Raw genomic sequence first — 23,213 nt, 5'->3', positions numbered from 1 at the left:
CAGAATTGTTTTTCTGATCTTACTAAAATTTCCAAGTAAGTATAAGTCATTTTAATTATCTGTATACTTTGAAATCTTATTAGTGAGTCCCAAAGGCTTTTATACAAAGATTTATTTTTTGGAGATAAATAAATAAATGAAATGTTCCCCCCCAAAAAAATTTTTTTTGGAAGACAGAGGAAGAGATAATGAGGTACCCAGGGAATAGCATAAGAAGGCTAGGTATAAAAACTGAGAGTAAAAGGGAGCTCAGAAATGCAGGTAACACCACCAACCTTTGTCCAGAGCTTGGATAGCATATCTGTTGCTAAGGAAGTAATCATCATAGCTAGGGAACCAGATGGGAATTGTTTGATCCTAAATGAAAGATAAACAGTCTGGTTGAAGGTAAGACTGAAAAATCCTTGGAGGAGGAACATAAAGATTAAAAGAGCTTAAAGGAGCACTGACAGGAGATCTCACCTTCTAGGCATGTCAGAGAACAGAGTATGATATTTGCGCAGCTCAAAAAATAGCTCCTGCCCATATCTCCGTCACTCTTTCCCATTCCACACACATCCTCTGGGAAGCAACGGTCCCAGTGAGAAAAAGGGGCCAAACAATGAGGCAAACAAGGAATGTATGCCAGTGAATCTACACGATTCTCCCCCCTTCTGTCCTCAAATGAACATATTTCTTCCATACATTAAAATCATATTTGCTTGAGCTCTCCTCTTTCTTTCATTAGCAATAGAACTATCTTTTAGCCCACTCCTCCTTAACTCATGCAATTTACCTTGTTTCTATCAGTCTATGAAGTGTTCTTTCAGAGATCATCAATGACTCAAGACAATAGGCATCAATGCTTTTTCTCAATCCTTAATCTTCTTAACCTTGTAGCATTTGATATAATTGACCACTTCCTCCTCAATGATTTTTCTTCTCTTCAACAATGCATTGATCTGGGTTTTTCTTGTCTTTTTTTTTTTTTTTTTTTTTTCTGATTCTTTTCTTTCTGCTCCCTAAAGGTGAGCATTCTTCAAACAAAAATATCTGTTCTGTTCTTTCAGAGATCTCATATGTTTGGATGGCTCCAAATACCATCTCTATGCATCTAAATTCTTAAAGAAGCACCTTCCTTTTTTGACCTTTATAATCAGCCAACAGGTCCTGCTGACTCTTTATTCAAAATATCTCTTATATTTGTCTCTTCTATTCCAGTTTCCAGTCTTCTCCTGACTGGTCTCTTTAAATTCATATTCTCTTCCTTCACAAAAGAATCTTCCCAAAATACAATGATCATATGTCACACTTGTGTGTGAGAGATAGAGAGAGAGGGACAGGGACAGGGACAGGGACAGGGAGAGAGGAAAGGAGGGGAGAGAGGATAAGAGGGAAGGAAGAAGTTAAGGGAGAAGCAGAGAGTGCAAGTGAGCAATGCCATGGAAAAAACCTGCCTCTAGGAGAATACCTCAAACTCTTTTATAATCAGGCTTCCAAATCACTTTTCCCAGGCTAATTTCCTCTGCTTTCCCCTCTTCTATAAGAACCATGTGCTGCAGTCAGGCTGGGATACTTTTCCAGCTTCTAAAACATTTCTTACTCATCCCTACAGTCATATTCAAGACCCAGTTCAACTCTCACCTTCTCCATTAAGTCAGAAATGATTTCTCCCTTCTGTAAACATGCATAACACCTACTATTTGCACCACTGATTTGACAGGAATGATATAAGTCAACCAATATATCAACAAACATCTACTGGAGGCCAGGCATTGCATTAGTTTCTGGGGATACAAAAATAAAGGACTAAGCAATCCTTGTATTAGTTATTAATTTTTTACTATATATACCTTGTCTTAGGATTATAAACTCTTGAGAACAGTAACAGCTTATACTTCTTAATCTCCCCTATAATGCCTAGCATCCTTACAGCAGGCACTTAGTAAATGTTTACTGTCTGAATGACAAATCTGTATCTATAAGAATATTTGATATGTATATAAGAGTATGAGGATCTTAATGCTTGAAGTTTATGAGCTAATAAGTGATAAGAAGGGAATATCAAGACTTCTATGTGCAGAACCTAAGATATCAGAGCCTTTTATGGGTAGGGATAAGGAAGAGTAGCACAACGCTATAAAGCAGGAAGAATTCTGTGGAGCCAGGGAGAAAATACAGAGAGTATTCAGTACCTTTAATTGTGGTGACATATTTCCACTGCCATTTTCTAACCTGTAGAGCAAATGAGAAGAATGGTAAAGTTGAGGGATTAGGAAGGGGATGAACAGGAAGCACCTGCCAGAGAGAGTCACCTTCCAAGGTAACACTTAACTACCTTAATATCATCACAAAAAGACTAGGGGAAGAGGTCAGAGGATCTAGTCCTGATTTCTTAAATTCCATTTTCAACAAGCACCCAGTTAAGTTAGCTTGCCTGCTTTTCAGATTTAGAATGGAAGTAATGGTATTATAGGCAATAAGGCCTTGGAGCAATTAGGGAAGGAAAGCAAAAAATCTAGACATAGAGCTCCCGTTCAAGTTCAGAGATGATTGTAAGTTCTTTTCCCTCCCCAAACTTCAGCTTCTCCTCCTAGAGAGTTAATGAGTAAACTACAAGCAAACTAGTCAGTTCCCGAAAAGATTACTCACCCATAGTGCCACCGTCTCTCTGGTCCCTGCTCCCTTAGTAGGCTGATGAGCTGAATATCCCTGTTTACCAGTTCTGAGAGTTTCTAGGAGGACAATAAGATAGCTGAATATGGAGTCCTTGCTCATGCTTCTATCCAACCTGAGGTTGCTGCAGATGGTTTTCCTTGTTACCTGTAGGAAGCTTGGGGCTACTGGGTCTATGTGGAGCAGGGGGCCATACAGGGTCACCCATTGGCTGACCAGCCTTAGGATCTTCTGCCGCTTGTTACAGATATAAATGCCATGTTCCTGCTCAGTGCCACCAGCTGGCTCCGCATGGAAGGTGGTAACTGGTCAAAGAAAATCATGGCACAAAGAAGATACTGCCCAGCAGGTTCTGGGCAAAGGAGGAACATGATAGCCATACCTCCAGGAAAAAACAAATCTGTGCCTAGGCCCTTGATTCATCCTACAGAAAGTGCTTACCATGCACTCATTGAATGATGAATATTTTCTTTACTCCCCCATACCATATCCCACCCTCTACCACCTTACCAACATAAATGTTGCCTATAAATAATCATTTAGAAACCTAGACAGCCACTGCTAGAAAGCACCTTAGAATTCATTTAGTTCATAAATCTCACTTTGCTCACCAAGGTAGCTTAATAAACATTCTTTCTGCTATACCATGCTTCCCATCAAGCTTGAAGGATATTGATGCAGGAGAGCAGCACAGAGATGGGCACTAGGCATGAAGACACTGTGGGTCAAGAGAAAGTCACCTAGGAATGTCTCTGCAAGGTTTGTAAAGAGAAGGAGGAAAAAAAGCACCAGGTTACAGAAGCAGCAGTCCTAGAGGAACAGACCTTAATTTTTGTTGTATAATGGACCCCTTTGGCAATCTAGCAAAGTCTGTGCACCTCTTCTCACAAAAATGTTTTTAAATGAATAAAACTCATAGGATTACAAAGTTACAATTTTTTTCACCACCCCAAGTTAAGAACCCCGGCCCTAGAGCCTCCTCTTACTTTAAATTATTCATAAATGCCAGGGCATCTACAATATTTGTCCCAACCAAGAGAATATGAGATTAAAAAGTTCTGGCCATATAGCCTGAAGGGGGCAGTGTTCACTACATGACAAGTGAAGTCATGCAGTACTCAGTGCAGGGGGGAAAGGTAGCCTTGCCTTGCTGGGCTCCCCAACCTCAGTTGTGTACCTGTGGGATCATGGGCACTCGAGTCTGGCCGCACAGCCTCCAGCAGCAGTTCCAAGATTTTTTCTGGAGTGCCTGACATCACTGTGTACCTAAGAGAACCAGCTCAATGTACATCTCTATGCCTACAAGGCCTCCAAATATACCTGATACCCCTTGCTAGGCACCCTTTTCCAGGGCAAAGGGCTCAGGAGTAAGTTAAGATGATATAAATAGGCAGCTCTAGCCTCATATGACCAAAATCTTGCCAACATTTACTCCTACAATTCTGTTACATAGGGCAGTTTTTAGAAGTAAAAACCAACACTTAGGAGTACCACTATAATAATAGTATAAGAGAGAAATACCCAGGTCTCAATATCACAGGTACCCTGTCCCTCTCAACAGTTTCCTTATATTCTCAACTCGCTCCTATCAAAAGCTCCAGTCAGCACCACATCTAGATTGTTTTGATCTGAGAAATACTAGCCCCTTTCTATTATTCACTCTCTTAAGTATTCTAGTGGAGGTGCCAGTCCACATGCTTCAAGGAACACGACTATATATACATAGAGGTTTTCTGAAGAGCTCTATCTTCTCTTCTGGATTGCCACAGGTAGGAAGAGGCTCAACAAGGAAAGGGAAATAACTGAGAAATTGAAAATGGGGGGGGGGCAGATATGGGTACAGTGAAATCAGTAGAGAGGAATCTGGGGTACAGAATAAGAGTAGCCATGTTACCGGTTCCTGCCTGGATTCAGGGAACAGTCTGGGCCATTGCTCTGAGGGGTCCTCTCCAGCACCAGTACTACTTTTCCATGTTCTTCCAAACGCATTGTATTTGCCTCCACATCCTGGGTGCCAAGTCAATCACATGACTCTTTAGCAGTGACCTTGACCTCCCCTGAACCACTCCTAAACTTCTTACTCACTATTTCTAAATTTAGTCCATCTTCAGCTCCTCTCTCCCTTTTGCTCAATATCCCAGGCTCACGTAGAATCACTGGACTTGTTCTTTCAGCTTCCTTACTCCCATCTATCTATAATTTCTCTTTTCCTATCATCTTTTCTGTCCAACTTCCATTTCAATGCTTTCCTTCCAATTTTTATATTTATCCCATATATAAAACTAATATTTACCTTATTCATAATCCCCTATCCCTCTTTTATTTATTTATTTTTTAATTTTTTTGTTTTTTTTTTTTATCTCACTATCCCTCTTTTCCTTCTGCCCTAGTCTCCTTCAAACTTCCCATCTCTACTCCGAAATTTCAAGTTTCTGACTTTCAGTTTCCCAACCCTAGTTTGCCTTCAATTCTCCTATCTTATCTTGATACCAATCAGTTCAGCTCTGATCCTCCTATTTCCTTCTACCCTCCCTATGCATCTAGGTTTTCCCAAGCTTGACTAACCTTGATGATACGGTTGAAGTCTTGTTTGTCCACCCGCAAAAACTGACAGTTATCTTCACGAAGAATGATGGTGGCTGCTCGGGGTGAGTCATTCACCAAAGCTAGCTGTCCAAAGTCATCTCCTTCATGCAGGGTTGTCACCAGGCCCTAGCAATCAGTTGATCAGATAATAATTTTTCTCTTCCCATTCATATCCAGTCCCTATCTACATATATCAGAAAATGAGCTAAAAGCCTAACCCAAGCATTGCCCACAGAGAAAAGGGGTACCAAAAAGACAATAAGAGTCCTCACAGGTAGAAAGGAGAGTGAGAGAGCTATAGAGGAAGGACAAAAGAAAAACATACCTTGCCATGGGTCACCACATTAACAGATCCCTTCCAGATAATGTACCAAGAGGTCCCCTTATCTCCTTGGCTGAACACTGAGAAAAGGAAAGATTAGATAGAGCCCAGCCCCAACTCCATCACCACTGACCAGCTGCTTTGTTATCTCTGGATCAAAAGTCCCATGTTCCGAAGCTCAGTTCCACAAGCACCAGTTCCTCAGGTTCCCACTTTGCTATGTCTCCTCCCCTGCCCCCCACAAACCTTAGCCCCAACTCACACACAGTGCCTGCTTTGCTGCTTGGCTCAAACAACAACACAGCAGCCAACTCCTTCTTTACCTGTAAGAAAGAAAATAAGGGGATAGTCAGCAAGAAGCCAAGAATAGGAAGGCTAATTTATGGTTCAGGGACTAGTTTAGTCAAAAGTCATTCACATCTCTGGTGGCAAGTAGCAGGGAAATCTGGGGAGAAGGGGACAACAGAGGGATGAAGGATCTAGCATAGTAGATATAGATCTGAAGAGTTCTCTCTGGAAAAAAAATTACTAGAATTATACTTTAAAAGATACTTTAAATATCTTTAAAATTTTTTTTAATTAATTATTATACCTTTTTATTTATAAGTTATATGCATGGGTAATTTTACTTTAAATATCTTTTAACACAATGGCACCACTACTAAGCTTATACCCCCAAAAGATCAAACAAAATGAAAAAGATCCTAAAAGTACAAAAATATTTATAGCAGCTATAGTGTGGAAACTAAGAAGATGCACAACAATTAGGGAATGGCTGAATGAATTATGATATATGCACATCATGGAATATTATTCTGTTGTAAGAAATGGTAAAAGGGACAGTTTCAGAAAAGCTTAGCAAGATTTTTATAAGCAGATGCAGAGTGAAGTAAGCAAAACCAGGAGAATAATTTATACTAAAATAATAACATTATAAAAGCAATATTTAAAGACTTAAGAACTCTGATCAATAAATGATCAACCATTATTCCAAAGGGCTCATGATGATAGATTATTCCACCTTCTGACAGAAAAGTTATAGATTAAATATGAAGAATAAGAAGCACACTTTGGATATGGCCAATTTGGGAACTGGTTTTTCTTGTCTATGAATATTTGTTATAAAAATTTTACTTCTTAATTTTCTGAAGGGAGAGAATGAAATAGGAGAAAGGGAAATAAATGACAATTTTTTAAAAGAGTCAATAACAACAAAGAAGATCAATGATAAAAGTTATATCATAGAAAAGAATGAGGTAAAAATGATGTTTTTGGAGAGTTACTGACCGAGTTGGACAGATGAGCCACGGCCTTGATATGGAGCAGCTCCTCAAAGATTAGGTCTAGCTCTTCCTCTGTGCGCTGCCCAGGGCTATAGGCAGAGAGAAGTAATATGAGGGAGAGTTTTACTTCCAATGTTAGACCTAGACAGGACTCTTGGGACCCTAATTTTACATATCGGGAAACTAAGACCCAGAAAGAAGAAGTATCCAACTGTTAAGTGTTACAATTTAGACTAGAATCCAGGTCTCTTGCCTCTTGGCTTGGTTCTTTTATCTACTATACCTTCCTTCCATAGGAAGAAAGGAGGAATTCTACTATAGGTGGGGAACATGAAGTATGGGTATTAGAGTGTATCAGTGCTACAGGGGATGTTGGTTTTATATTCTGAATAAATGGCTTGTGACTCACGGCTTACGCAGTGCCACAGTGAGCAGAGCATCAGGTCCTCGCTGAGAGAGCAGTGTCACAGCCTCAATCAGCTCCTCCATTTCTTGAATGTTATCTGGGTCTGTCTCTAGCCCAGGGAATCGATAGAAATGAGTATCTCGGTCATGGAAGGCCCACTCATGTTTCACTGTGGGGCAAAGAACAAACATAGAAGAAAGGAGCAAAGAAAGTGAGGATTTAGTGAGAGTTTGGGAAATGAATGTGCCAACCTCCAATTCTGTACCACTGGCCAAAAACCATTGCTCTCTGCTCCAAATATCTATTTGTATAAGCCTAATGCTCATCTAATATTCCTAATAGCTTTTGGAAAAACCCAACATGCCTAATACCTCTGCTTACCATGGCAAAGGGCTCCCTCATTCAGGAGAACTTGACAGATGCCCAAAGCCTGATTTCGGGACTGAACTCCAAGCCCTAAGGCCAAGACTCCATCAACCAGCTCTTTCCCAGAGCAGCATTGCCTGGGAAACAGGAAACACAACTGTTTAGTGGTATGCGGGCACTGAGCAGAATTTGGGAACAATAGATTTGTTTTTATAAGACAGACCACACTTCTCCCTCTCCTTATCCAATTCTAGGTCTCAGATTTTGCCTCTCCTATCTATCCCCAAAGAGCAAAGAAGAGGAAAGAAGAGGAGAGATAAGGAGAGAGGAAGGTATCTACCCACCGATACAATCTGAGATGATATTTCCGATCTCGTATGAGGGTAGGAAAGGTAGCCAGAAGATGCCTATGCAGCAGCTTCCCAGCCCTAAGCACATGCTCTGAAGTAGCCTGGGATGTGATTGGAGAGAGAGAAAAGATTCACAATTAAGGAAAACTTTAATTCCTTCCTTTCCCCCCATGAATCCTTGCCTTGGCTTTATACCTAAGCCCAGTAAATACCTGTTCCAGGCTCACATGAAAGTCCAGTGTCTCGTTACTATTAGTAAGTGGTGTCTGTACGAAGGAACAAGGAGATCAGTCTGTCAATGCAGGGGCTCCCAAAATAAACCCCTTGGACCCAACTCTTTCCCCTCACTCCTACTCCCAATCTCCCAGACCCAAATTTAATGCAGTTCAATAAGACAAGCATGTACTAGATACCGATTATGTTCAAATTACTGTGCTAGACATTGGGAGTTAAACTGAAAAAAGTCTTACTCTCAAGGAATTTATATTTTATTAAGAGACTACAATTACTTTATTTATATACTCAGTCACCCCCTCTATTACCCCAGTTTCTTTTTCTCTTCTAGAGCTTCAGAATTTGGGAAAGTCATAATTTCTATCCAAAGTTTTCCAAACTGTTGTTTCTATCTTCACAAAATTTCTTACGCCACATAATTTAACATTCTCTCCTCTGATACTGCTATCATGAAGGCACAAAGCCTCATTACTTATTGCAATAATCTTTCAGTTAGCCTCTCTGCCTCATTTCTGTCCCCACATCTTCCACTCAGGTTTTTTAAAATGTAGGTTTGATCTTACCTGCCCAATGCAATAAACATAAGTAACTCCCTCTTACCTCTAGGATCATATATAAAATCCTGTTTTCCTTTTAAAGTTCTTCATCATCTGTCTGATCTTTCTGATCTTTTCCATTTTCTTAGAGTTTATTCTTTTCCACATACTCTTTGATCTATTAACACTGGCCCTCTTTTTGTTGAGACTACAATTATTATTGACAAATGATTCTCTATCTCTTGACTGAGCATTTTTCTCTGTTCTGAATTAATAAAATCTCTCCCCTCCACATCCTTGCCTCCTGGCTTCTGAGTCTTAGCTAAAGTTTTCTTTTCTATTTTCTATAAGAAGTATTTTCCAGAACTCATCAATCTCAGATCCTTTCTTTTAAATGGATTATTTACAATTTATCCTGTTTATATCTCATTTGTATATAGTTTGCTTGTCATTGAGAGCAGGGACTATTTTTGGCTTTTTGTAGTACTTTTCTTAGCACAGTGCTTGGCACATTTGTTGTTCAATCACTTCAGTTAGGTTTGACTCTTTTATTTAGGATTTTCTTGCCAACAATATTGGAGTGTTTTGCCATTTCCTTCTCCAGTTCATATTTTGTGGATAAGGAAATTAAGGGAAATATATTTAAGTGGCTTGCCCAGCATCACACAGCTAATAAGTATCTGAGGCCAGATTTTGAATTAAGGAAGAGGAGGCTTCCTGGCTCCAGCCACAGTATCTGGAAGGGACTTAAAGGTCATTGAATCAAAGGAAGTGAATCTCATTTTATGGATGAGAAAATTAAGTCCAAGGGAAGTTAAGTGATTGGACAACAAATGGCAGAATCAGGAATGGAACTCAGACTCTCAGAGTCCACATCTTTCCACAATCTTTCTATTGACATGTGGACTTCCCAGTATGTTAAAAGAAAAAAAAAAAAAAAAAGCTGGATTTGTAGTCAGAGACTTGGGTTTGACTCTTGGATCTGGTAGTTATTTTACCTTTTCTGACTTTGAACAAACCATTTAAATACTCTAGGCTCAATTGCCTAGTCTTTAAAATAAAGAAGTTGGAAGCTCCCATCCAGTTCTAAATCTGTGGAATCCTAAAGTCAGAAAACCTTTGTCTTCTTAGAGGGATCCATGTTAGCCCAGGAACTGGCCAAAGTTGAATTAAAAATGAGAAGTGCTAATAGGTATGTATTTCATTTCAAAGCACTCTGATAGGCTTCTTTCGCTCTCTCCCTTGCCCCTTCTTTCTTCTCTCCTCATTCATTATTATTCTATTTTGGGGGGAAACCTGAAACATTCATTACAGGTTAAAAACAGTATCTGAAGGGAGGTAGAAGTAACATTATAGAAAAGGTTGAGGAAAGATGGGGAAATGGGAAAAACGGATGAGCAAGAACAGCAAAGACCCCAGGGAAGTGGGAGGGTAAATATGATGTGAAAAATATGGGAACCAGTGAGTCAGGAGATCTGGATTCTAGTTCTAACTGTGTGCTCTTGGGAGCCACTTCACTCTCTGAACCTCAGTTCCCTCATCTGTCAAATGAAGCGGTTGTATGAGATGACTTCTTAAGAATTCTTGACTCAAATGTTCTATAGCCTTGGTTAGAGAATGGATCTCTGTATTACACTGGGATATAATAAGAGTGGTGAGAATCAGCATTTAGCTATAGAACATCAAGGTCATAGTGGTGTTCTCAGCTCCTAGGGTGACAAAGGTAAGAGAGAGCACAAAACAGGGCTTGTGAATAACATCCTGTAATGCAGCAATGAGTCCCTCAAAACCTTCATTTTGCAGGTATGATTTAATAAAGGTCATCTTGCCTGGCTGATGGCTCCAAATGCTGTGCTAGACTTCATCCTGAGGACTTACTTACAGGAAATGAAGAGGAGGGGCTGAAAAAAGAGAGGAAGAAAAGGAACCCTCTTCCTCTTCCATCCCTTGGGACAAACAGTGCCTAAGCTGGTGACTCAAAGCTCCTAATGAGCATGTTTTCATTTTAAAATGGCTAGAGGGCCAGAAGACTACAATTTCAGCCCCACTCTGAACTCCAACCCTTTTCTCTTTTCTCCCATCCATGTATTTTTTTTTTTTCTCCAGTGTTGTCTTGACCCAGTAAAATATATCACAGCCATAGGACCAGTTCATAGGACCTGTCTGATCATAATATCCCAGTGGTAGAGGGTTTTGTTGAAATTCTTATCTCAACAAAACCCTCTACCACTGGGAGACTGGAATAAATTAGGCCACCCTACTACAATGTGGGATTTAAATCACCAGAGGACTATTTTATACTGGGGATTGGGGGGGGGGGTGTCATCCTTTTCTAGTATTAAAAACACATTTTAACTTCTCAGAATTTTGCAGACCCTCATGTGATAGAAATTCTTCTAGTACTTTAGGTTAATTGAGACGATACATACCTAGCTATAGCAACACTACAAAACACCTCCCAATCCACCCCATTATCCCAGCTACCCTCCAAGATGTCTCAAATCTCATAGATCAGAAATCAATGCACTATTCTTTTAGTCTTGCCCTTACCCTAGATGATCCTTAGGCATGGGTTAATGAGTGTCAGACTCAAGTGTTAGAAGTTCTCATGGAAAAAATCACAGTTTTCAGTTCCAGGGACAAAGATGACAGACAGTTGTCTCCTCAGTGACAATTGTTTATTATTTTAATAAATTCTGTCAATTTATTGTCAAAAATAAATGCTGTCAATTCTGAGTTGGTAATGAGGAAGAATTGACATTTGTTGGCATCTGCGCTACTGCCAATTCCCCATGTGAAGCTGTCAGAATCCAGAATATAGGGATAAGCACTGAGCCAGGTAATCTTGTGCCAACCTGTCATACCTGTTCCCTCTAGCTCCCAGGAAAAGTTCTCTGCCAGGACTGCTCATACTAATGGGGGTAGGGAAGCCATGTGTGCAAAGGAATTGATGTCTTCTGACCAAAGGGGAGGTGATTTTTGTGGGTAGGTCTGTTGTGAAGTTTGAGAGTGAGGCCAACCTTCCAAGGGTGGCTTTGGTAGTGAAAAGGTCAGTGTATTAGACTTGAATCAGGAGAAAGACCAGAATTCTGCCTTTGATATTTATTTTCTGCACTGTCTATATTGGGCAAGTCACTTATACCCTTACAATTTCAGGTTCTACATCTGGACAACAGGGATAATAGATGCTACGCTTATCTCACAGGGTTGATGTGAGAGTCAAATGAGATAATATCGGCAAAGCAAATTTTGCTAACTTTAAAGCCCTAGATAAATGCCAGATATCATTGGATAGTTGCAACATTGACTTTGGCAGTCCAAACTCCCTAGGGTTTAGTGGGGCCCAGAAGATGTCTCCATTCAGTGTTTCAGCCAAAAAAATTTCCAGGAAATACCCTTTAATTCCCTGTCTAGGAGAGTCAGAATATTCCTTCTTGTATCTAACTTCCAATCACTTCTACTATGATCTAATTCTATACTGCTCTAGAAAGAAGTAGAAACAGCTTTGCTTCTTTGGCTTCTAAAAGAGAGATTTCATTTTATTAAATAACATAATAAAGACTATTTTAATTCTCAATACTCACTTTCTAAGGTCTCCAAATCCCTATATTCCTTCTCATTTCTACAACTACATTGCACAGATATACCCTGTCCCTCCTGGATAATCTCTTCCTAAATCATATGGATCTTTTATCCACTTAACACTACAGAGAAAAGCAATAAGAGAAATTACATATATACACAATGGATATCAGACCAAACTCCCAGGACAATTCCCTGGAGATAGTAGAGAGGAGGGGGTGTTGCCATTTGCCCCTTCTCCACTCAGCCTTAGGAGGATAAAACTTCTAGAGATTAAAACCTCTGGCTATCACTTTTAAGGAGAGACCTTAGCTCCAGGTTTTTAACTCTATTTACATTCAATGCACATACCCACAAATACATATACCCACATACAGCTTTTCAACATCCCGGTACCTTAGATTTTGAAAACTCTACCAAATGTGGAAAAGCCTAGTAGCCTCCTTACAGGTCTGGGGTCCCATGAGAAATACCTTGTGACCTCATTGTCCTAGCTCAAGGCCCACACCCACCTTCCCTCCCTGGCTTGGGGAGGGGACAGGAAGCACACATGTAATTATAGCTCTGGGAGGGCCAAAGGGAAGGAGGGAGGGTTCCAACCCACTGGCTCTAGGCAACAGCTACAGGGACTGACCAGGAAAATGGGGGTGGGGAGAAATGCCATTAGAAACCTAGAAGAAATGAGGTTTCTTAACCTCCTCCAGTATCCCATATTGGACCAACCCTCCCCCCCCAAAAAAAAACAAAAACCTAGGGGTCACTAGTATTAGAATACAGAAGAAGTATTAGAGAAGAGGGGAAGCTAGGTGGAACACTGGGCCCAGAATAGAGAAGACTTATCTTTGAGAGGTCAAATCTGTCCTTAGACACACTGTGTGACTCTGAACAAGTCAATCTGTTTCAGTTCCTCCTCTGTAAAATGGAGAGGAAATGGCAAGCCATCCAGTATCTTTGCCAAGAAAATCCCAAAATAGAATAACAGAGAGTGGGATATAACTAACCATAAAAGCTGGTAAGAGAACTAACTACCATCTGGTTAAGGGATGGGGTACAGAAGCTAAATTCTTCCCAATGATGATTCCTAGTTCCTTGAGAGCCAAGTGGAACAGTGGAAAAAGTAACAGGTCTAGTATCAGAAGATCCGAGTTCAAATATTACCTCTAGTGACCCAGGTAACCCTCTCTCTGGGTTTCAATTTTTTCATCTGTCAAATAAGGATATTGACCTAGAAAATGTCTAAATCCATGATCCTGTGATCTCTTCTTCACCCAGATGTTTTCCTAGCTTAGTCTCGTTTTTAAATAAGGGATGTAGATCAATTTTATTCTCAGAGGAAAATCAAGATGGTTGAGAAGTAAAACCTCTTGTGCTGCTCAGAGTTGATCAAATTAATGCCATCTCTGACCAACAAGACACTAGGAAATTTTCTATTTTTCTAAGAAACAGGGAGAGGGGTACACTGGCATTCTCTATCTTTTTCTTGTTCTACCGCTCTATTTACTTTCCTTACATTTGTTTTCTTCTGTGTAGCTCCCCCAATTCAATATCCCTTCTCACTGTCTCTTTCTATTTCCTCAAGACTCTTGTTTCTTTATTTCTGGCTTTAAGGAAACAATTCAGTAGACTGAGATCATTGGCGGTTGACAGGCTAGAAAGGAAGGGGGTTCCATCTACCCTTACTAGGTTCCTTTTTCCTCACCCAGAAGTATTCCTTCCAACTCTACTCCACTAATCCCAAATGTCAACATGGCCTTATTCAGTTTAGCAATGTTTCTTGAACCTCCTCTGCCTGGGCAACACCATACAGTCAATGAAGAATGAACCAAGTCATATCATTAAGTAGAGAAATGAGAATTACCTAGGGATAGTCAAAAGGCTTATCCAATCCAGTGACCTGATCCTCGTATTTCACCTTTACCCTTCTATTTAGAGTCACAAAATAATGCTGTCCTGGCCTCACTAACCCTCCCCAACCTTCCCCATACCCAGGTACTCTAGCCTGCTATGAAACTCATCCCCTCTTTCTCATCCTTTATCCATCTACATCCCCCTTCATGTTTCCACTCTTGGAACATGATCTCTAAGTGGAATGTTAGTACTCACCCAGCGCAAACCTTGAATCCGGCTGGGGGGTGTCCTGTGCTCTAGCTGCAGCTGGTAAGAACAACTCCAGGGCCGATGAATCTTTCTCAACACCATATTGAACAATGTCCCTTCAGGCACAACATCTAGGAGTCCTTCTGTGGTTGATCCTGCCAAAGCTGGGCACTCCTCACCTGCTAGCCCCACCTGCCATTGGCCCTCACCTGGCCAACCCACCTGTGACCCAGGGAGCAAGGAGAACGGGATAGGGTGGGATGATGTGGGAAATCAGGCAAACAGGTCAGACTCTGGTGGTTGGGTTTAAGGTCAGAATCCCCTTCTTTGGAGACCTCTTATAGCTCACTCAGTGTGGGAGAGATGCCTGCAATTCTGTAAGAAGGTAGGAGGAGAGACAAAAAGACCTCCAGTAGAACCTGCTAGGCTGAGGCATCTTAGATATATCTTCTACTTAGGGCACACTCAGAAAATGCTTCTTTTCCTTTTAATCCTCTCTATACTCCAGTGGGGAAGAATTCCCTAGCTAGTCTCAAGGCACTATTCTGACAAGCCCTTGGAAGAGCTTTGAATTTCCTTATCATCTTCATACTATGTCCCTCCAGATGCCCCAGAAAAAAAGCTTCAGTTTATTCCCATCCCAATCTTTTTCCTTTGGTTTCAGAGCAGAACACCTTTGGCCCAATCCGCTCACTTCTCACTCACCTTCATATCCCTACGTTGAAACAGCCCCTTGGGGCCACAACCTCCTTGCAGAAGGTTGGGGTACCCTTCACTCCCTTACAAGTAGGAATAAAAGCCGTCCCAAATAGGAAGGGGTTAGGTGGGCAGATCTCAGGTCCGGGGTACAGGGCTACTTTCCAATTGAAAGAGTTCCCGAGGTGAAGGCTGGATTGCAAGAGGGTCCCAGAGAAGGAGAGTCGAGTGGAGGAAGATTCAGGAGCGTTGGAGGGGCCCTTCAGGGACACGCACCCTAACACCTAGCACCTCCACCTCTGTACGAAATGAAGTGCCAGCTGGCACAGGGCGATGAAGCGCGTCCGCAGTTGGCAAAGTGCACTGCTGAGCTGCCACACTCCCAGTCTGGCTGCCTGATCCCATCCCCCCATTCCCATTGGCTAGCCGGATTGGATGGAAGTGGGGCGGGGGAAGGAGGCGTCAGTTTAGTCTCTAAAACCTAGACTTTGTTGGAGGAGGCGAGTAAGGAAAAGGTGGAGCTCCGGGACAAATAGGGAGGGCGGGAGAGAACTGAAAGGTAGTATAGGGTGCTTGGTAGGGGGCCATAATCTCTTAAGGAGGAGGGGCCGGAGCCAGTGAGAGGAGATACCAGCTGCCACGTGTTCAGGAGGAGAAGTGCAAACAAGGAAATTGGGAGCGGGAGGTGGGGGACAAGAGGGGGGTTTGCAAATGAGTCACTGCGGTCCCACCCGGGAGGGAAATCCGGACTGGGGCCGCTTCCCGGCTGTTGATGGGGGGGAGGGAGGTTGGGGGCACGTCCCGTCTCTACAGTTCTTCACCTCTGATCGACGTCTGCGTAGGGCTTAGCCTAGTAGCTCTCACTCCAGATGCCAGCACTCCTTTCTTCAAGGGATGCAGTTGAGGAAACTGAAACACCAGACCTTGACTCCTGGAATATTGGGTAGATAGAACATGCCTGGGCTTTTTTAAACTAGATTTTTACTTCCTGGCTAGTGTAGAGCTGAAGCTTACCTCTATAAGGAAGGCACTAAAAACCCTGACTCATTTTTCTTAAAGGTTCAGTTGAAGGCATGGACTAGACACCTTAGTCTTCCAAATAAAACCTTTCCCAACCAGTCTTCATCCTCCCCTCCTCTTTAATTAAATTCAACAAACATTTCTTAAGTACCTTAGGCAAAAACGACTGCTTTTTTTTTTTTTTTTTTTTTTAGTTTCTATCTTTGGAAGGATGACTGGGATAACTCCCATTCTTCCTCAGATGTCCCAGTGTGAATTCTACTCAAAGTGAAATGGGGTATTGAGCAGAGGATGAGAATGGATAGAAGATTCCTTAATCACCTTCACCTTGAAGTCTTTTCAGGGACACTAATAGGAAGTTAAGTAGAATTACTTCTGGAGTCTCTAGTTATTTACTTATTTAAGAAGAATTACTTCTGGAGTCCCTAGTTATACTAAGAATTTTCAATCAACAAAAACTACTTAGAGACAGCTACTCTTTATCCATCGCCATCTTTGTACCCTTATCCTTAATGATGGCAAGGAGAACTTAGAAAGAGGGAACAAGTTCTTTTTTCAGCTCTCTGACACCAGTCCCTTTAGTGTTCTCAACATAACTCATCAGGACCCTTTTAAGGTTGAGAGAAGACATTCCACCGCTTGCAGCCTTGTAAGAAGGCCCATTTAGATACTCCACCAGTATCTTGCTTTTAGAATGATGCAGGGAAGTTGGGTGAGAAAAGGAAGAGCAGGAAAATCATGCTGAGCTCTGTTTAGCCACTGAGTTCTGGAAATATGGAGAAAGAAAAATAACCAAGGGTATCAAAAGAAAGGCTAACTATGTGACTGAAAATTTGGAGGAGGGGAAAGGGGACAGTTGAGGAATGGGGTTTGGTTTGAGCTGAAGGAATTGAGAAACCAGGTGATGATTAGCTTAGATTTAATAATGGTGTAAGGGAAGATTCTAGAAAGAAATGATATGTAGTGGGAAGAAATATTTTTCATCTGTGTACAGAAAACAATTATAGTTTGAAAAACTGGAAATGCAGCTGAAAGAAGGTTAAATACATCTGTTAGAGATGAGAGATTCAAACAGGGCACATTACTATAGGAATGACACTTTAAGAAAGGAAAGGATTGTCCACATTACAGCTTTGGAAATAGATGGAACTCGTATGGTACTCTTCTAATCCTGCAAATCAGAGAACTAGAATATCTGTGTTAATTTGGGGAAAGTAAAACTGAGCAGTGAAAGTAACAGACTTTCCAACCCACTTTCCACCCTGCCCACTTTGACTGGGACACACCCCAAATTTGATTGGGGGAATGCTGATAGTTATCACATTAAGCTTAATAGTCTCCAGGGAGTCAAGCAATAGAGAAGGTTTTCCCCCTCCCCCCAAATGTTTTAGTACTTTTTTTCTTGCTATATCTTATCAGCAAATATCACCTTTGTTAAAGTCAGTTGCTGTCAATTGGTTAAATTAATATTGAAGAGCAATCAGTACTGGTTAAAATTATGTTGGAGCATAAAACACTGATAATGAAGGGTACACAGAATGGAGGCTTGAAAAAATTAAGAATAGTATTAGAGAGATACCCCTAACCCCTCAAAGTTATCCTTAGGAGCCTGAGGGGAGATATAGTCAGTCACAGAGCACTCTGGAGATCTTCTAGAGTAGGGAGAATGAGCCTAGGATATGTGCCATGTAAACATCAATAAACATAAAGTAAACATAAACATTGGGTAGCAAAATGATACAATGGATAGAATGCCAGGCCTGGAGTAAGAAAGACTTATCTTCTTTTGTTCAAATCAAGTTCAGACATTTATTAACTGTGTGATCCTGGGCCAATCATGTAACCATGTTTGTTTTAGTTTCCTCATCTATAAAATGAGCCAGAAAAGGAAATGGAAAACTGCTCCAATATCTTTGCCAAGAAAATCCTAAATGGGGCCACAAAGAGTTGGGCACTTTTGAAAAACTACTGAAAAACAACAAAAATCAATAAACACAAATACTTCAATATATAAATAACAGAATATGTATGTATATGTATGTATGTGAAACTGCACTTCTATTACATAGTTTGTTTTTAAATGTGTGATTAACTTAACACAATAGTCCTTTGCTACTCTGATTGTCTGTATCCATTTCTGAATAATTCTTATGCTCTCTGCTGAGTGTTTTAAAAGATGTTTTTATTAAAGTTCCATTTTTCTTTCTTTCTTTTTGTTTTGTACCATCCCTTTGCAACTATTTCATCAGAAATGAGTCTTTCCTTGTAACAAATACACATAGTCAAGAAAAACAAATTAAAATCTGAAAATGTATGTTTCATTTTGTCTTTAGTCATATCTTCTCCACTGATGTGGGAACCATGCTCTGTCCCTTTAAAAGAATTCTTATGGTACAATAATATCTATCAGCAATTTTCTGTCTTACTTTAAGCAAGTTATTAATATCTCTAGAATTGAAGTTGGACTAGAGGACTAGTCTTGAAGGACTAGATGTTAAGGCCCCTTTCAGATCCAATAATTCTATGTTTCAGAGCAGGGAATGTTTATAAGTTTTTATATTGTATGAATAGCATCCAAATTGTATGAAAGAGATAAGCATATGCACAACTCTGATTTTCTCTTAATTGATGCTTCTCAGGTCTAACCTATGTTTTTGTGCATGTTGAGGAGTGGAGATGGAGTGGGATAGAGGCATATATGTACAAGCATTCTCAATACCAATACGAAGGATAGGGAAATACAGGTAGTCCCATTTTTGTGGACTTAATTGGGGTCTCAGGCAGCATCCTCACCCACTGGTCACTATTCTTCAGGCTATAGAATATTAGCTTTTCAATTTTTCTGCACTTTTTGTTGTCATTTTGCACTTACCAGACTAAGTCAAATCCCCTCTGACTCTTCCCCCTTTTCCCTCAATCCCTAAACTTCAGGGTTTATTGTTAGGATGGCTAACCTGATTCATGCTGTCATCCCTAAGTTTTTTAATCTTCTTGGTGCTCAGAATCCCTCTTTGGAAGTTAGATCCTGACTGGCTTTTTCCCACAGAGGACAGGTATATGGAAATTCACATTTATACCCTTCATGTAAAACATGACATATAGTCAGTGAAGTTATTCAATCTGCCCCTGGGGACCTGGACAGTCAGACTGGCACCAAAACTCATTTGGAGGAGACAAGAATAAGTTCATGTCTAAAAGAATGTAGGACGCCATATTGACCCTACCAAAAAAAAAAGTTTTAGCTTGATCTGTGGGTATGATAATTGGAAAAGTCTGTCACCTAGAGGTGAAACTCAGAAATGACATACAGAACTGGAAACATAGAAGAATTTGAAATTAACTTCTCATTTTTTTTTACTGAGTGCAAAGATGAGGAACATCTGATAATCTACCAAAACCACTTCTAGGACAACACAGACTGAAACTCATCCACTCCTCCTCTTCTCTATGTCCTCAACATAACTAATTTCCCCAAAAGGATTTACCCAAAGTACTGGTAACCTTTCTCTTCCTCTTTTAACACTCTTTGGGATCATCACTTGGGTTGTCCGTTAATTAGCCTTCATTTTTTTTTCTTTCAGATCATATGTTTTCAACTTGATGTATTTTATAATCCACATCTTAAAGAAAATCATCATTGAAGATTAAATATTTCCTATTGATGCCAGGTTTTGAACCAATTTCATTTATACTAGTTTTTATTTTTAATTATTTAATTTAATTTCTATGTTCTTTCCACAAGATAATAGAAAGCTTAACATCTAGTAATTATTATTTCTAGACATTAACCTAGGATTTATGCACTTGTCTTTTCTAATTCTTAAAAAAATTTTCTAATTACATGTAAAAATAATTTTAACATTTTTAAAAACTTTGAGTTACCAATTGTACTATAAGACAGTAATTTAAAGAAAAGAAATAGTAATGAATAAATAGAATGGATTAGATATAAATTATATTATAGCAAATGATCATAGTAGTCTACATACTATAAACCCAAAGATCCAAGCTTTTGAAATAAAAACTCATTATTTGACAACAACTGCTAGAACAACTAGAAAACAGTATGGCAGAAATGAGATATGGACCAATATCTCACATCATCTACTAAGATAAGGTCAAAATGGGTATATAATTTACACATAAAGGATACTACCATAAATAAATTAGAAAAACACAGAATATTTTGTCAGATCTATGGATGAGAGAGTAGTATATAATTGTAATAAAATATTATTGTGCTATAAAAAATGACAAGCAGGATGACTTCAGAAAAACTTGAAAAGACTTACATGAACTGATTTGAAATGAAATAAACAGAATCAGAAAAATGTTATATATGATAACAATATTGATTAATGAAGGATTTAACTATTCTCAGCATTACAATGATCCAAGACAATCCCAAAGAAATAATGATGAAGCATATTATTTTCCTCCAAAGAAAGAACTGATATTGTTTGGATATAGACGAAAGCATGCTATTTTTCATTTTCTTTCATTCTTCTGAGTTTTCTTGTACATAATAACTAATATGGCAATGTTTTACATGACTGTATATATATAAACTTTATCTGATTGCTTATCATCCCAGGGCAGGGTGTGAAGAGAGAGAAGAGATACAATTTGGAACTCAAACCTTTAAAAATATTAAAAATTGTTTTAATACATAATTAGGGGAAAACAAAAAGAAATTTTAAATTTCAGTTCCGAACTCTCTCCCTTCATCCCTTCTCTCTTTATTGAGAAAGTAAGCAATTTGATATAGGATATATATACACAGTATATCCACTGTCTCCTGATTCTACTCATTTTGCATCAGTTCATATAAATCTAGTTTTTTTTTAAAGCATCATGCTCATCATTTCTTATAGCACAATTGTATTCCATCCCAATAATATACCACATCTTGTTTAACCATTCCCCAATTAATGATATCCCTTCAATTTCCAAATCTTTGACACCACAAAAAAGTTGCTCTAAATATTTTGGTAAATATTGGTCCTTTCTCTTTTACTTTGATTTCTTTTGGATACAAACCTTGTAGTGTTATTGCTGAATCAAAGGTTTTATAAAAAAGTTTTATACTTTCCATATTGCTCTCCAAAATGGATAGATCAGTTCATAACTCTACCAACAGTGCCTTAGTGTTCCACTTTTCCCATATCTCCTCCAACATTTGTCAGTTTCCTTTTCTGTCATATTAGCAAATCTGATAAGGGGTGTGGGAATCTTTACAAAGTGATAAGTCAGTTGCCTAATTTAGCATGGTACTTAGCAAATCCTCTAACTCACTAATGTATTTAAGTACTCATTGGTGTTCACACTTTTGAGACATTCACAAGTTAGTATTCAGTATGAGATTCACAAGTCAGAAACCCATAATCCCACTTTCAGATCCCATAATCCCACTCTCTCAGAGGAGGAGTCAACCTTTGGGAGATCATATATAAGAAGCTGACAGAGACTCAGTTGGAAGAAGTCACTTCGGAAGTTTGAAAGCCACGAGTCGGAGTTGAGGCAGAGGCAGAGGTAAAAGATTAACAGCAAGAGCTCTTGGAATCAAGCAGAGATGGTCTCTAAGAAAACTAACCAGGTTATTTTGGAGGAAGCAATAAAAGATCTGAACTTTTAACACCTGTGTGCATTTGAAGTGATTATTACTTTCAACTGAAACTAAGGCTGCCTCCAGAAAACCTCCCCAAAAAACCTGCTCAGAAAGAACCATTATATTTTAAAGAAGAGAACACCACATTTTGGCGCCCTGAACATGGAGCTGACAGGCCCCTCAATGGATTTCAGTGGAAAAGCCTCTGATCCTGAATCCAGTGGGAAAGACTTCTTGACCCAGAAATTAGGGTGAGTACAACAAAGAAATTTTGCTAAAAGAGTTAAAGTAGAATTACATCTAAGATGGGACATTTAGAAAACAGCCTTCTATTTCTGTTCAAGGAAAATGTTTAGAGGGCATTGTCAAGGTTATGAAAAACCAAGGTTTGATTATAATTTTGCAGCAGATCACTGAACTTTTAGAAATTGTAAAGAACATATGTCCTTGTTTCTCTATGGAAAAAGAATTGGATTTAGACGAGTAGAAATTAGTAGGAGAGGATATTTGTCAATTCTATAATAAAAATGGACCTGAATCAATTTCCAAAGACATACTTATCACTTTGACCAACTAGCTGGTGAAGGTCAGTATGGAGAGAATTCAGAACAGATTTATTATCCCATACCAGTGTATGAGCAAATTTCTAAGGCTGCAATAAAAACTTGGAGTTCCCTCCCAGGACAAAAAGATTGAGGGGAAGGCTTCACAAAAATAGAACAAGGTTTCAATGAACCTTTTGCAGATTTTGTGGGACATTTGCAAACAGCTGTTATAAGAACCATTGGAGATAATGCAGCTATAGAAATAATGACCAGACATCTGGCTAAGGAAAATACCAAAAAATTTTATGCAAAAAATTTACATAAAAATTATATGGGGTCTAGACAAAGATGCTCCTTTAGAGGAGATCATAAGGTGCTGTGCCACAGTGGGCACAAATGCTTATTTTCCCCAAACTATGATGAACATGGAAAAATAGGGTCCCTCTTGGCAAGGGACTTCTAGAGAAAGTCATCGATGTTTTCACTGTGGAAAAATTGGACATCTTAGAACTCAGTATAGTATAGAGATAGAGTGAGAGGACAGGATGAGAGAAAACCCAAAACCCCATGTCCAAAATGCCACAGGGGCTTATACTGGGCCTCAGGCTATAGATTGACCCAGAGAAATAAGAGGTAGAGCCCAGCTCCAAGATATCAATCAAAAGCCAGAAGGGGCATGATGGCAGCTGAGGTTACACCCAGAGATGCTTTTAGAAGTTCAAGACTTTGATAGTATAAAATACTTAGGAATCTGTCTGTCAAGGGAAAATCAGAAATTTTATGAGCAAAACAACAAAACACTTTTTATACAAATTAAGTCTGATCTAACCAATTGGAAAAATATTAAATGCTCTTGGATAGAGTGAGCAAATATAATTAAGATGACAATACTACCTAAACTAATCTATTTGTTTAGCGCTATACCAA

The 23,213-nt window shown here is 39.5% G+C and overlaps 1 protein-coding gene across 4 annotated transcripts in view; it reads right to left on the bottom strand.

Annotated features, from left to right (window-relative positions):
- The window catches only part of RAPGEF3 (Rap guanine nucleotide exchange factor 3), a 30,790-nt gene extending 15,273 nt beyond the window's left edge, over nt 1–15,517 (bottom strand). For 2 of the 4 annotated variants that reach the window (XM_051961117.1, XM_051961119.1), the window contains exons 1-16: nt 14,424–15,515; nt 8,181–8,234; nt 7,963–8,069; nt 7,634–7,755; nt 7,256–7,421; nt 6,851–6,935; nt 5,826–5,886; nt 5,567–5,643; nt 5,221–5,367; nt 4,550–4,662; nt 3,833–3,921; nt 3,329–3,407; nt 2,803–2,953; nt 2,632–2,714; nt 2,175–2,214; nt 276–357 (exon numbers count right to left, since the gene is read on the bottom strand). In XM_051961117.1, the coding sequence (XP_051817077.1) occupies nt 276–357; nt 2,175–2,214; nt 2,632–2,714; nt 2,803–2,953; nt 3,329–3,407; nt 3,833–3,921; nt 4,550–4,662; nt 5,221–5,367; nt 5,567–5,643; nt 5,826–5,886; nt 6,851–6,935; nt 7,256–7,421; nt 7,634–7,755; nt 7,963–8,069; nt 8,181–8,234; nt 14,424–14,519 (1,552 nt within the window). In that variant the 5' untranslated portion in view covers nt 14,520–15,515. Of the gene's footprint in view, nt 1–275; nt 358–2,174; nt 2,215–2,631; nt 2,715–2,802; nt 2,954–3,328; nt 3,408–3,832; nt 3,922–4,549; nt 4,663–5,220; nt 5,368–5,566; nt 5,644–5,825; nt 5,887–6,850; nt 6,936–7,255; nt 7,422–7,633; nt 7,756–7,962; nt 8,070–8,180; nt 8,235–14,423 lie in introns of all 4 variants that reach the window. The other 2 variants (XM_051961120.1, XM_051961118.1) reach the window with 2 other exon arrangements.
- Nucleotides 15,518–23,213: the final 7,696 nt, after the last annotated feature.

This window comes from Antechinus flavipes, chromosome 5 (genome assembly GCF_016432865.1).
Source record: "Antechinus flavipes isolate AdamAnt ecotype Samford, QLD, Australia chromosome 5, AdamAnt_v2, whole genome shotgun sequence".
In the NCBI taxonomy this organism is placed as follows: Eukaryota; Metazoa; Chordata; class Mammalia; order Dasyuromorphia; family Dasyuridae; genus Antechinus; species Antechinus flavipes.
The sequence above is the reverse complement of the archived record's forward strand: the minus strand, read 5'-3'. Positions and strand labels throughout refer to the sequence as shown.